This window comes from Toxotes jaculatrix, chromosome 18 (assembly GCF_017976425.1).
Source record: "Toxotes jaculatrix isolate fToxJac2 chromosome 18, fToxJac2.pri, whole genome shotgun sequence".
Classification (NCBI taxonomy): Eukaryota; Metazoa; Chordata; class Actinopteri; family Toxotidae; genus Toxotes; species Toxotes jaculatrix.
In genome coordinates, this window is record NC_054411.1 from 11,445,587 (window position 1) to 11,459,616 (window position 14,030).

The window sequence follows — 14,030 nt, forward strand, 5'->3', positions numbered from 1 at the left end:
CAATTATGGCCATACACTCCGCATGCTGTCACCTCTTCAGTCAGACAATCAAAACAACCCCGAGAAACAGGGACGTGGGAAATCCAGTTCAATGGCGGTCATTGGCTAGCTTGCTTGTCAATCATCTCTGGGTGGGTGGGTCCGTTCGGCCGCCGCCGTAAGCATGTTAGTAATTACGGAATGAGCCTCAGTGTTTGGCTTGGTTTGACAAGTTTCCCTGGATGATCATGGCGGTAGGAGTGAGTAGTTAGTTGACACATCAGTAGAAAGTTGCAGATCCCTCTGTGTGTGTTTCAGGTACACCTTTTGGCACCTGGCGCTTTGGCAAATGTAGGGACGTGATAAGTGTCCGATTTTTTCCCCTCTGAGCGATTCGACAGCCAAAGTCTACAGTGGAAAGACAGAGACAAGAGTAAAGATGAACAGCCTGTCCTTTGACGACCCTTCGTTGGATAACCTGGATCCAACACTGTCGCTGAATGACCCCAGCGATATTGACACAGCCCTCTTAAGCGATATAGATGGTAAGGAAATATAACGGTGGTTGTTTGCTGACCCGGTCGCGTTTAACGTTTGCTAAACAGGAACAACACCGCTTGCTACTACCGGTGTTTTTCACTTATCTGTTCTCATGTGTTATCTCCTGTATTCTACATCTAATATTTATCTAATTTACACTTAGCAACAGCAGTGACCGTCTTGGAGGTTAAGCGTACCTTACATCAGCCATTAATAGTTAGCTAAACTAACATTAACCATATAGCTAGCTAGTATCCATCAGAGGTTGGTGGTGGTCTTATTAGTCGTTCACGGTGGGGTTTCTTGTACTATCATAACTCACTGTCATAATCGTTCTATACTGTAAGACTAACCGGCTATTAAACCGGGTTTAATAGGCTAATAGGTTAAGCTAACACGCTTCTAAATTGTGGTGATCGCGCCCCGCCCCCAGTCTTCTCCATAAACAGGGGTTACTGTAGTTCATTCCTCCTTGCTGGGTTCAGGGTGCCTCAGTTGACCGAACACACAAATCTCATGTATGATTTTTTTTGTCAAAGTAATAAATAAAAGAATATATTATTAGAATTACTTGCTCCGTTTACACCTTTCGTCCCTTTTCTTGATTTCTTGTAAAAGCATGGTACTTTGCGTTTGCAGTAATACACTGTTTTGCATAAAGGCTTGGCCATATTTTAACATTTTCGCAGCAGTTCACCGGTTGGTGTATCTGCTATGGCCCCATTCTCATCACACATGTAATTGTAGGAACGTAAAGTTAACATTTGTGTTGAAAACGTGTGAAAAATAGTAGTAGTGCAATATGTTCTGTTTCTGGAAATGTTTCTTGTAATGGCCGATATGTTTTAAACATAATAGCCAACATGTTCTTGTGAAGAGCTGAACTGCGTAAACGGTAGCCGGTAACGCTCATACTGCAGCCCCATGCTCGCCATCTTCCTACATTTGACCGACAGTAACCCTCGGTGATGCTGCTCGATGGTAACCTCGCGTGAAGCTACAGACAGCGCTCCCTCTCTTTCCTGTCTTGGGCTGATCGGCATAGCAAGTCTCTGAGACGCGCTCTGATTGGTCAAGAGCGATCACCTCATACAAAAACACTGGTTTACAAATCCAGGCTGCTGCTTTTCACTGCAGACACAACATACTCACAGTGTCAGGTTTTTTTTTGTTTTTTTTGCAATATACTCCTAGTGAGTTTCATCATGTCAGAATTAGAGACGTTTATTATATTATTATTATTTTTCAATTCTTTCCAGAGCACAATATAACAGTGCCCTGAATAAACCATTAAGCACAATGCTGTCAGATTTATTTTGAACCTTGTATTTTTCATATCAGTTTTACAGTAAAGAAGTTTGTTCTCTTATTCTCAGACCAGGCTAATGGGAACCCATGAGTCAGTAGCTGCGAGATTATAATCAAGTTAGTCTCATGACTCTTTCATATGTATGCTCATTTTTTGTTGTAGTATGACCCACAGCTGCAGGGATACTATAAATAGCCTGACTGCACATGGGTTGGCCAACATTAAATGTACAATACATTTGTACCTGGTGCTTAGCATGCTTTCCATAACAGTTTGTCTTTTCTGCAAGGCTTTTTTGTGTTTGTACTGTGTGCCAGCATGTACTGTGAATTTGATGTGGAATTTTGGTCATAACTGAATCCTGGTTAGTCTTCCAGAATCATTTGACATAATCAAACTATTTGAGTCCATTTTGGGGAAAAATGCAAAATAAAGAATAATATAAATATCTTATATTATCTCTTTTATCTATGAAAATGGAAAAAAAACAAGTTTTAATATTTTCTATATGAATTTGACATCCTAACATTAGCTGACAGTCGGACATTTAACAATAAAGTTTTCAGGAATCAGTAAGCCAAACTGAAAACTGTGTTTCTCAACAAATGCCCAGTGCTTATAAAGTTCTAATTCCGAACTGCATTTGGTACTCAGACCTATCTCAGAGGCTTTGTTTTTTTTTGAGTTCCAGTGTGTGTGTACCAGAGTCATCCTGACAAAAGCTTTTATATATTTCTACTTGGTCAATAACAGCTGTGGTGGATTTTCATTTCTCTTCCTCTTCAGATATGCTACAGCTCATCAACAACCAGGACATGGAGTTTGGAGGACTCTTTGACAACCCTCCATACACAGGGCCCCCACCCACTCAAGAGCTTCCTGGTTTGACCCAGTCCATCGCCTCAGCTGCCCCTCCAACCACCACTACCACACCTCCATCTTCATCTTCCATCTTGAGCAGTAGCCCCCACCTGGATGCACTCCTGGGCCCTCCCATCACCCGGAGTTCCTCCACCCCAGACAAGGCTTTCCAGCCTCCCACTTTCCAGCAGTCCCCCCTGGCCCAGGTACCCAACTCCGGTCCACGGCAGCAGCCAGCCTCCCCGCAGCAGGCTCAGACCCTCAGACAGCCCCAGGTGGAACAACCCCAACCCATTCTCAGCCAGTCTCCCCCGGCTCAGGCCGCTTCACCTCACGGCTCCACGTCCCAGGCTCTCTTCACATCACCCGCACCGCAAACTACACTTAAGCCCCAGACACAGACACAGCTTCAGGGCCAGGCTCAGTCCCAACAAGCCCGGACCAACTACAGCAGCCAGAATAGCTACACAGGTAAGCACTCTTTGATGGTGACGAGAGTTTATTGTAGTGTCTATAGTGGCTGCTTTTTTGTCAGTTAAGTAGTATAGGGAATTTACAGAAATGTCTGAAAATCTCTGATGGCAAACGATCTAAATAAAAGGCTTGGGATATTTTTACATGGGTCATTGTAGTCTTGCTTTTGTCATGCCATGACAGGTGTCTTGACTTTGCATTGGATCAATCTGGTTTCCATGATATATTCTGTCTGCTTCACTGAATACATTTGTCCTATAACAGTCAGGTTCCTGATGCCCCTTATCGTAATCTTCTATGTTCATTTTTAGCAAATGTGAGCTATAATATTTGGTTTGAGATGAGGAATACTGTCAGTGTTTACGTTTCAGTGATTGGATCATAATACTCCCTCTCAACAGTGTTTTTATGGAGTTTTCCTGCATGCGTTGTTATTGAACCTTTAGACGCAAGTTGAAGACTCCTTTGCTCTTTACTCACACCAGCCCATTATTTCACAGCTTTATGTTACAACCCCACAAGCACATACTGATGTACAGTAAACAATGCAAGAATGTTAACAGCATCTATTCACTTTTTTTTAAAAGTGATTCCACTGAATGTTTCACTATATGTATTCTTTTCTCTTGTCTGCTAAATGTTAACAGGTTTAAATTTTGACAGCTGCATTTTGTAACTAAACACTTCAACTAAAACAGTTCATTAGTTTTAAATGATTACAACACCAGGGTCAGTGTAGCTTAAAGCAGATTTGTGTTTCCATGCATGTGTGCCTTCAGAAATCTCTCACAAATGAAACTCCAGTGCCCAGCAAGGTGGCTCTTCATGTGTATTACATTTCCCAAGCGAGGACACTAGGTTATTCAATCTCAGCTGATCACATGTCTGAGTGCTGATCTGATTAGACTTTGTTCAGCTGTGTGAGAGTCTGTTGGCAAAATGAAAATGCTTTGTGTGGACAACACCCATTGTATATGCACACTGCAGTATATGTATACAGTATATAGTGGACTCTATGTTCATATTTGTGTTTGTTTATAGTTGTAAAACCCGAGGCAGGCTACAGTTATGTCCACTGAAAACTCTGGCAGCTGATTGTTGTTGTTTGTTTTAGTAGGAGAAAAAAAGCAGTAAATGCTCATGAATTTTCTGAGATGCAGTAAAATTTTATTACTCCTTGAGAAAATTCCCCAACCCTGGTACTGAGAGGCACTTGCAATCACTAGACCAGTTGGAGCTGATAAGAAATATAAAGGTGACACTGAGTGTTGCTTTCGCTTATTTCTGGTGAGATTGCAGGTCACCTATTGGCCTACAAACCCATAGACAGTGGCATGCTCAGTGTCAAGTGACGCTAAAGAAGTATTTGCTTTTTAGAGTTGCATCAATAACCAATGATTTAAAAAAAAAAAAAATCAATACAAGTAACTAATATTTTTTCACATTCATTGGCTAATACCATGTTTTTAAAAAATTAAAAGATCATAAAAATATTCCTCAAACTTCCCCATTGCATCTCATTAAAAAAAAAATTCCTACTTGACATGCCTTTTAAAGCTAATATTGGCTGATACCAAAAGGAGCCAAAAGGATACAGGGATATTTTTTGTCTGCATGAAAGAACTGTATTTCAAACTCGCTGCAATAATTAGGTGAAAACAGTTTGGTAATGACTTCATGCACGGTAAAACTTCCTGTTGAATATCTGAAATTCTATTGTGCAGTTACAAAAGAAAGCATGTAATGACATGGGTTGCTGTCGTGGATATTTCATTCATGCTTTGGTTAAGGCTGGAAAAAAATCTCAGCTGCGTAACTGTTTTGCAGCTGGCAGCCCTGGCAGCGTGAGCCAGCCCGCCACCAGTTTGTCATCCTCACCTCCAAGTGTTCAGCCAGTGGCCATCCAGACTCAGCTCCAAGGGCTGACCACCACCTCTTCTCTGCTGGCCACGTCAGCGAGCCCACCGGCTCAAACCATCGCACCCCACGTACAGCAAGTACCTGTAAGTGTGTGAGGCTGACATGTGAACGAACTTGAATGTACTGGCACAAACAAAATAAATGCAGTGTAGTCCTTGTTTGTGTATGATGGAATTGAAAAGCAGAACTGTATATCTTTATAAATAAGCTTTTGTGTCTTTCTCAGGTGTTGCTACAGCCCCAGTTCATCAAGGCTGAGTCTCTGCTGCTGACCACTCTGAAGCATGACCCCTGCATGGTCACTACTGTGGCATCACCCACATCCCTGGCCACCACCACCCCAGTACAGAGCACCTCACTGCAGGTAGGCACCTAGTGTGCAGCTTAAGCTCTATGACCTTTGTTGAAGCCATTACCGCTGACTTAGCACACATATATTTCACTATCCGACCCTGACCCCCTTTCTCCTCTCTCCTGTGCCACCCTGTTTACCTCCCCAGGCTTTTATGGGCGGTGGCACCATCCTGACCACGGTGCCAGTCATGGTGGACGCTGAGAAGCTGCCGATTAACCGCATCGCCATCAGCGGTAAGCCGGCCGGCCAGCCTCACAAGGGGGAGAAGCGCACTGCCCACAACGCCATCGAGAAGCGCTACCGCTCCTCCATCAACGACAAAATCGTGGAGCTCAAAGACCTGGTGGCTGGTACTGAGGCCAAGGCAAGAGAGAGAGATTGTTTAAACAAAAGCACATATTTATATTAAATCTAAATCTAAATCACTGCATGCTCTCTGCTGTTTTTCCTAACGTATAATAATCTGATCTGTTATGATATCATGTTTTTGTTGGGTCTTTTATGCTAATTCAAAAAACTAGATGTGTAATACTTCCCTGTGTAATTTTCCATATATAGCATTTGGTTTCAATTAGTCTTATTATTTTTTCCCTTTTTTTTCTTAGCTCAACAAGTCTGCAGTGCTGAGAAAAGCCATTGACTACATCCGTTACCTGCAGCAGGCCAACCAGAAACTCAAACAGGAGAACATGGCTCTTAAAATGGCAGCCCAAAAAAACAGTATGTGCTTAAAGCCTTTGTATCTTTAATCCCTGACTCTTTCTCTGCAGTTTTTCAATTCCTCGAAAGTAAGTCATTCAGGTGACCTTTTGTGATGAGGTCAGTTGATAGTCATGTTATCCTGAAATGACAAATGTGGAAATGGTCTTCTATAGCCTCTAAGTAAGTGGAAGTTAAGGTTGCTTTTGAACCTCTGATTGACCCTCTAACTGCTCTCCTCATCTTTCCTGTCATCTTTTCTTCAGAGTCTCTCAAGGACCTGGTTGCTATGGAGGTAGATGGACAATCTGATGTGAAGAGTGAGCTGCCCACACCCCCAGCTTCTGACGTGGGCTCCCCGACTTCTTTCTCACACTGTGGCAGTGACTCAGAGCCTGACAGTCCGATGGGGGAAGACACCAAGGTATGCAGGTGTCACTGAAACTGCTAAACTGTAACTTTAGTAGTAGAGGTTGATATTCATTGTTTCATATTAGCTTCCTGTTTTATCCCAGCAGACTGTTGAGATGTCCTCAAGGAAGACACTTAATTACCTTAATGCCATAATCTAATATGCTTTAAGGCTGTTTTATGCCTCTGCATTTAAATAGAGTTGTAGCTGTGTATGTACATAGAGAATCAACATGAAACAGGTTGAAGAAAGGCTCAGCAAACTATGAAGAAAAACTGTAGTTACTCTGTATCTTAGTTTTGTTAAACACATATTTATCTTTGTGGTTATCTTCAGCCAAATGTGGGCGTGTTGGACAGGTCGACAGCAGGCGGCAGTGCTGGCGGCATGTTAGACCGTTCCCGCATGGCGCTGTGTGCCTTCACCTTCCTGTTCCTCTCCCTCAACCCTCTGGCCACTCTGCTGTGTTCATCCAGCAGCAGCTCAGCTGGGAGCGCTGCAGCCACCACTACCCATCACGCAGGCAGGAGCGTCCTGGGTGTGGATATTGCAGGTATGGAGGGATAAATGTCAGGAGGATAGGACTTCATGAGTTCGTGCAGTGTTTTCTGAAATATGACACTGTCACATAGAATAAAAGTTTTTACTGTGAAATGACAAAAATGTGTGTCATTCATAGCTGACTCCTGGGGCTGGATGGACTGGATGCTACCAACTATACTTGTGTGGCTACTGAATGGTATCCTGGTGTCTGGAGTTCTGATCCGTCTGCTGGTCTATGGAGAACCTGTTACCAGACCACACTCTGGATCCTCTGTTTTGTTCTGGAGGCACCGCAAGCAGGCTGACCTGGACCTAGCGAGAGTATGTTTTTGTACTGATATATATGAGACATTTGACTTTCATTTCATTTAAAAAGGAAGAACTATGAGCTTATAGCATTCTCAGGAGTTACCTTTGCTGTCTACTTGTCTTTAGCAACCTATTCTGTGTCACCCTCCATCTTTTCTACCTCATCTTCACCATTCTCTTTTACCCTCCTCAGGGGGATTTTGCCCAAGCCAGTCAGAACTTGTGGACCTGTCTAAAGGCTCTCGGCCGTCCCTTGCCCACATCTCAGTTGGACCTGGGTTGTGCTGTATTGTGGTCTCTGCTAAGATTTTGCCTCCAGCGCCTCTGGGTGGGCCGCTGGCTGGCTGCCAGAGCTGGAGGGCTGCGATCTGACCGCCCCCTGCAGGAGGATGCCTGCAAAAGCAGCCGTGATGCCGCCCTAGTTTACCACCGCTTGCACCAGCTTCACATGACAGGTTGGTCGGTGGGAAAAACCCTGTTCCTGAATTAAATCAGTGCGGTAGACTGAACACAGTAGGGTGGCATATTGAAGTGAAAAATCTCAGGTGATTAAAGAGCAACTTTGCCCCCCTTTTTTTAGCTATAAGGGTCAGTTTACGTTGATTCAGTGCCAATAAAAGGTTAAGACTAAGATTGCAAAATCAGTGGGCTTAAGTAATTATTACCAGACTGCTTTGGCTCTTTTTTGTGATTATTACATCACTATTCTTCTCTGTAAAATTCTCTGTAAAAATGGTATTTATTTTACTTGTTTTCTGTCTGTGTATTCAGGTAAATTGAATGGTAGCCACCTCTCAGCAGTGCACATGGCTTTAAGTGCAGTAAACCTGGCAGAGTGCTCTGGCTCCTGTCTGCCTGTGTCCACTCTGGCTGAGGTCTACGTCTCTGCAGCTCTACGGGTCAAAGCCAGCCTGCCAAGGATCCTGCATTTCACCTCTGTAAGTCCCCTTACTTTTTAAACAGCCTTAGCCAGCAAGCAGTTTTGAGTTGAAGTTTGGTTCATTTGTCGTCCATGTTTAATCAACATGAACTGATTTCTTAATGACCCTGGGACTTGAAATAAACAGAACGACACTGAACCAAATCATCATTAGTGAACTGTAAGCTGGGTAATTATGTCCACATTCCACTTATATAAGAAAGGAGAGTGCAGAAATTAACTGAGCACCTTACTCTTTTGTTTTGTTTTTATAGCGTGTGTTCCTGAGCAGTGCCCGGCAGGCGTGCCTGTCATCCAGTGGCAGTGTGCCTCCAGCCATGCAGTGGCTCTGTCACCCACTAGGCCACCGCTTCTTTGTGGATGGAGATTGGGCTATTCGCAGCACTCCTAAAGAAAGCATCTATAGCCAGGCTGGCAATACAGGTCAGTGTATTCAAAACTGAAACACTCAGTGTGACTGATTTATGTAATTCCTTAGTGACTTTGTTGAATCCTCTGGAGATGTGTCACTTGAAGCCCCGACCTCTGATATATATGTATTCTTCATGTTATATTGGTTTGCTGGTACTCTTACAGTGGATCCTCTGGCCCAGGTGACTCAGGCATTCAGAGAGCACCTCTTGGAGAAGGCTCTGTACTGTGTGGCCCAGCCTCATGGAGAGAAAAGTCCCAGCCAGGGCGAGGGGTGAGAAAACCAAACACACCTCCAAACAACTGTATTTTTGATACTCTTCACCCAATTTAGGTGTGAATAGAGACAAACTAAGAAAATAACAACAGGAATAAGGATAGCATAATGGACTATAACAAAATCCACTGAAATCATTCAAGAATGCCTTTGGTAATAATCAATTTGATATTGTCATTGTATGTTGATGAAACACCACAGTAACCATTCAGTATGTGTTCCTCCTCAGGGAGTATGCTGATGCCCTGGAGTACCTCCAGCTGTTGATTAGCGCATCAGATGCTGCAGGTGCCACATCTCAGTCCTTTGCGATTGGCTCCAACATGGCTACTGTGACTGGTAGGTAACTATGGCAGCTGCCATTTGTTGGTCTGTTTTAAGTATGATATAAATTATTTTATTATATTTTATGATCTAACTATAATTATGTGTCAGCAGTCCTTTGAATCACTGCCCAAAATCTGCTTCTAAAACCTTGGGAGCTGAACACTCACTGAGCGAAACTACTTTTGTTGCTTGAGTACATCAACACATTCAAGTTCAGATTTGCACTCCTTACTTCATTGCTACTAATCTTCTTCAGGGAGTATTGCATTTGCTGCCCCTGCATCTTGTCTTCACCTGCAGCGACTGTTCGATTACCTTAATGTGCTTGCAAAGTAAGAAGCCGTGAGATAAAGTTCATTTTTGCGCTATTGAGATCGAGTAGCTTGATTTCCGCTGGGCTGACTTCCTCCCACCCACCACTTGCCTTTGTCCTCACTGATCACTGATCTGAGTGAAAGGGGGCTAGGTGAAAGGGAGGCATCCGCTAGATTGCTTCATCTATCTTCAGTGCTGTCAAATCGGTGATCACCTTGAGAGGAGGGAGGGAAGGGAGGCTGTGCAGGGATTTTAATAGGAGACTTTTCTTGGCAGGGCCCCAGGTTGCTCACACACAGTGTTAGAAGTCTGTGTGTGTGTGTGTGTGTGTGTGTGTGTGTGTGTGTGTGTGTGTGTGTGTGTGTGTGTGTGTGTGTGTGTGTGTGTGTGTGTGTGTGTGTGTGTGTGTGTGTTGCCCGATGTTAAATGGAGTAGTTTTCCCTCATGAGGGAGTCGTCAAAATGGCTGCTTTCTCTCAGCATGTTGTGACTATGCCAGAGGGGAGAAACAGATTGATTCAGAGGTCAAAATACAGACAGCAGCTGTGTGTGTGTGTGTGTGTGCGAGCACTCTCATGCATGTTAAATATGAAAGTGGGCAGTGGGGGATTCAAATATTTGCATGTTTGCTTGTCTGCGGGTGTCTCGTATTTAACTGTTTTGTTCCACCTTCCAGGCTGCGACCCCCACTCCAAATGGTGGTCCTCTGTTGCTGTGGTGATCATCAACTGGCTCCAAGGAGATGATGCTGCGGCAGAGAGACTGTATCCGACTGTTGAGCACCTGCCTCGCAGCCTTCAGAACGCAGAGTAAGTTGGACATAGACACACTGGAACTTCTACAGCTGGCTGAAGAGTGTGTTGCATAACCCGTGCCTGCTAACGCCAAGCAGAGGACACACACACATACACACTTCCACTACATTAACCTATGTCCTCTGTCTTTTTTCCCCCCTCGCTCTGTCAGGAGTCTTCTGCCCAAGGCGTGTCTGAACACATTCAGGGCAGTGCGGGCTTTGCTGTCCAAGCCAGAAAACTGCCAGCTGAGTCTGAGCTACAGCGACAAGGCCAGCGCCCTGCTCAGAGACAGCCTCAACCTAGGACCACACTGCCACAGCTCCAGTTTAGACAAGGTACACGCGCACACACACAAAAGCACAAGCACTTGCAGATTTGTGCACATAAAAGTCATGTTCATGTTTATTACTCCTATGAGGAAAATTTTATGATGGCGACAGCATCTGCATTAAAAATCTAAAAAAAAAACACACACGAACGCACAAAGCGACAGATGTGATTGCACATGTGCATGTATAAAATTGTAAACAGGAAATTGCCCACGCATAATCACTCCAGTATACACTCACTCTTTTCACTATACAAAGCCACACACTTAAACCGCAGACAGCGACTCCCAAACAGCAGGTCCCACTCTGTGATACCGCGGTGTCCTACCCTCTGGCGTTCAGCAGATGGTGATGCTGGTGGATAGGTAGCTCACAGTGTGTGTATGTCTACGGCCAGAGCTGTAGTGCATTGTAGTTGCATTGCATGTGTGTCTCAGCGGAGTGCAATGTACCTGCAGTGCAACACAGAGCTGGGCCACTCACAGCAGAACACACACACAGTGAGTGGTGAAAATGTCCTTCACCCTTGAGTAGAGCTCTAGAGTTCATGCTGGGCATTGGTATTATTTATCAGTTATCTTTTCAAACATTTCACCATATCTATGAAAAGAACTTTGACTTTTGACAACTAAATACAAATTTCTCACATTTCTGTTTCCAGATCATTAGTCAGTAGTCCAGGCTTTTTACAACTGCAGTGGTGTAATGTTACGTCTATTTATGGCATTAAAAAGTCTCAGTCCTGATCCTGGTGTTCCCTCTAGGTCATCCAGTTGCTCTTGTGTGATCTGTTGTTGGTGATGAGGACCAATGTGTGGCGTCTGCAGCAGCAAGGGACCGGTCCCGCAGGGTCGGGGTCGGTGGGTAACAGCGGCCCCGCAGGGGTCCACCAGGCCTCCCCGCCGGAGCTCCAAGGCTTTCAGCAAGATCTCAGCTCCCTACGCAAACTGGCACACAGCTTCAGACCTGCAATGCGAAGAGTATGTGTAACAGTATTAGTCACTACATTGTAGATTTACATTACAGTAGATCAGCTCATGCTTTTCGTGAAACTTACCGTGAGCAAGGCGATCCATTGTCATGCTGACATATGGTCAATCTTTTATTTCCAATCAGTTGAACACACAAACAACAATACTCATTGAATGACACACACTTATGGAATTATTAAAACAGGATGAACGCGCCAACGCAGCTCTCGTGTTGGTGTATTTGTATTGTCAGGTATTTATTATTAGAATGTGCCTTAAAATGCTCTTAATGTGTGATCGATGCACAGGCATCAAGGCAGATCCATACATGCTGCACATACCTGGCGTGACAGCGGCATGTAGAATTCAGGTACAAAATCCAACGTTTTAAGAGAAGCACTTATATAGACACACAAATACCTCCTGTGCACATATTTGCAGGCAGTCCACGGCACAATTCTCTGTGGAAATTAGCTGGGAGGTGTTGAAACACACATACACACACACCCCTGAGGCAAGTGTTTAGCAGCGTTGTTCACAAGGCTTCAAAGTCTCTCTGAGGTAGAGCTGAACATTCTGTATGAGTCATCATCACTCGCTCTCATCCTCCTCCTCCTCCTCCGCTTCTCTCATCTCTCTCCCTCCCCTCCATCTCTTTCCAGTTGTTCCTCCATGAAGCTACAGCCAGGCTGATGGCGGGGGCCAGTCCCACCCGCACACATCAGCTCCTGGATCGCTCGCTGCGACGCAGAGCAACGCCCGGAGCCAAAACAGGTGTGTGGGGATGCTGATCTGTATTTTTCATCCACTGTTACTCAAGTAATTCTGTCTTTAGGCAGCAGTGTTTTATCACCATTTGCTGCTCTTGAAATTTTGAATTTGTGTGCCTTATTGCTTGTTAATTCTACATACCTCAAACCTGTATTTTCATGAGGGTCTCAATTAGGTCAAGAAGATTGATATTTTGTAGTGTTTTGCTTTTAATGGATTGTCTGTCAAACCTTTCTTTCCCTGTACACTGAGGTATTGTGGAAAGCGTGAGATACTCTGATTAGGATAATCACAACTTTACATTGTTTTTTTTGGAGTTAAATTAATATGGTACAAAGCTCTAATTAGCCAGCATTAAAGTAGGTTTTAAAAAGAAAGAATCGAAAATTGAAAGCTTGCTAATAAACCTCAATCACTTATGCAGCTTTTCACCAAGCATTGATTTTCAGATTTATTTATTTTTTCCTTACAGCGTTTTTAATAAAAGTTGTAGAGAGCTGAGTGACACTGAATGGCTGTAATCAGTGGCTCTAATCAGCTTCTCATCTATTTTGCCCAATTGTTCACTGCAATAAATCCCTCCAGTAATTAAACAAGAAGCTGCTGCAGTCTGATTGGCTGTTGGTGGTTCACTCTAAATAGCACAGTAACAACATTCGCTGTGTTTTTGTGTGCAGAGGAGTGCGAGACGCGACCTGGCCAGCGGGAGCAGGCGGAGGCCGTGATGCTGGCGTGCCGCTACCTTCCTCCCTCCTTTCTGTCGGCCCCTGGCCAAAGGGTGGGCATGCTGGCAGACGCAGCCCGCACCCTGGAGAAGCTGGGAGACAAGAGGACCCTCCACGACTGCCAGCAAATGATCATCAAGCTGGGCAGCGGCACCACCGTCACCAACAGCTAGAGAGCAGGGAGTTGGGGTGGCAGGGAGGGGGGTGGAAGGGGGCTGAGAGACATGTATGGACACTGTATATAGAAACATCTCTGACATACAAAAACACACGCAAGAAAGATGCTCCCACAGACACACAACCATGCATTCTCTTGCATTTTGGCGTGCAGCTATTGAACAGATTTATTAAACAGATTCATATCAACCTGACAGCATTTTCTTCGTGGATTGTCCCTCCCACCACCCCAACCCCACATGAGGAGGCACTTATAGAGTTCACACTGTTGTTTCTACAGAATAATATCAGAATACAGGAAGCATTTTTCCCTTTTATTGAGCTAAATCCCCTGCGAGATTGAATTGCAGTGCCACAGTTTGGCCACAAAGAGGAGCCATCACGTCCTCCCGGTTGATTGTGTGTCGATGCTGTGTGTGAAGCATGAAAGAGATACAGCATTTGTTCTGCATTTACTCGGTATAGTCCCACTCCCAGTATTTTCGATATAGATGCACCTTCTAAAGGCAGGAGTGGGTTGGAGTGGCGGGCAGCTCTGATTGGCTGCAGAGTGAGGTATCTTCTTGCGCGTGGGAGGAAAACGACCAAAC

The 14,030-nt window shown here is 44.4% G+C and overlaps 1 protein-coding gene across 1 annotated transcript; it reads left to right on the forward strand.

The window, feature by feature from the left end:
• Nucleotides 1-194: 194 nt before the first annotated feature.
• On the forward strand, nt 195-13,607 carry srebf1 (sterol regulatory element binding transcription factor 1). The gene is made up of 19 exons (XM_041062853.1): nt 195-524; nt 2,615-3,160; nt 4,991-5,166; nt 5,310-5,447; nt 5,584-5,802; nt 6,044-6,158; nt 6,404-6,561; nt 6,886-7,102; nt 7,229-7,413; nt 7,595-7,856; nt 8,173-8,339; nt 8,596-8,764; nt 8,918-9,026; nt 9,259-9,368; nt 10,347-10,479; nt 10,637-10,802; nt 11,561-11,776; nt 12,430-12,541; nt 13,216-13,607. The coding sequence occupies exons 1-19, from the start codon at nt 419-421 to the stop codon at nt 13,434-13,436; spliced, it is 3,525 nt and encodes a 1,174-aa protein (XP_040918787.1). The 5' UTR covers nt 195-418; the 3' UTR covers nt 13,437-13,607.
• Nucleotides 13,608-14,030: the final 423 nt, after the last annotated feature.

Coding starts and splice junctions, on each gene's coding strand:
- srebf1 (XM_041062853.1), top strand. CDS start 419: ATGAACAGCCTGTCCTTTGACGACCCTTCGTTGGATAACCTGGATCCA. Junction 7,103..7,228: donor CCTGGGTGTGGATATTGCAG/GTATGGAGGGAT, acceptor TGTCATTCATAG/CTGACTCCTGGGGCTGGATG. Junction 10,803..11,560: donor ACAGCTCCAGTTTAGACAAG/GTACACGCGCAC, acceptor TGTTCCCTCTAG/GTCATCCAGTTGCTCTTGTG.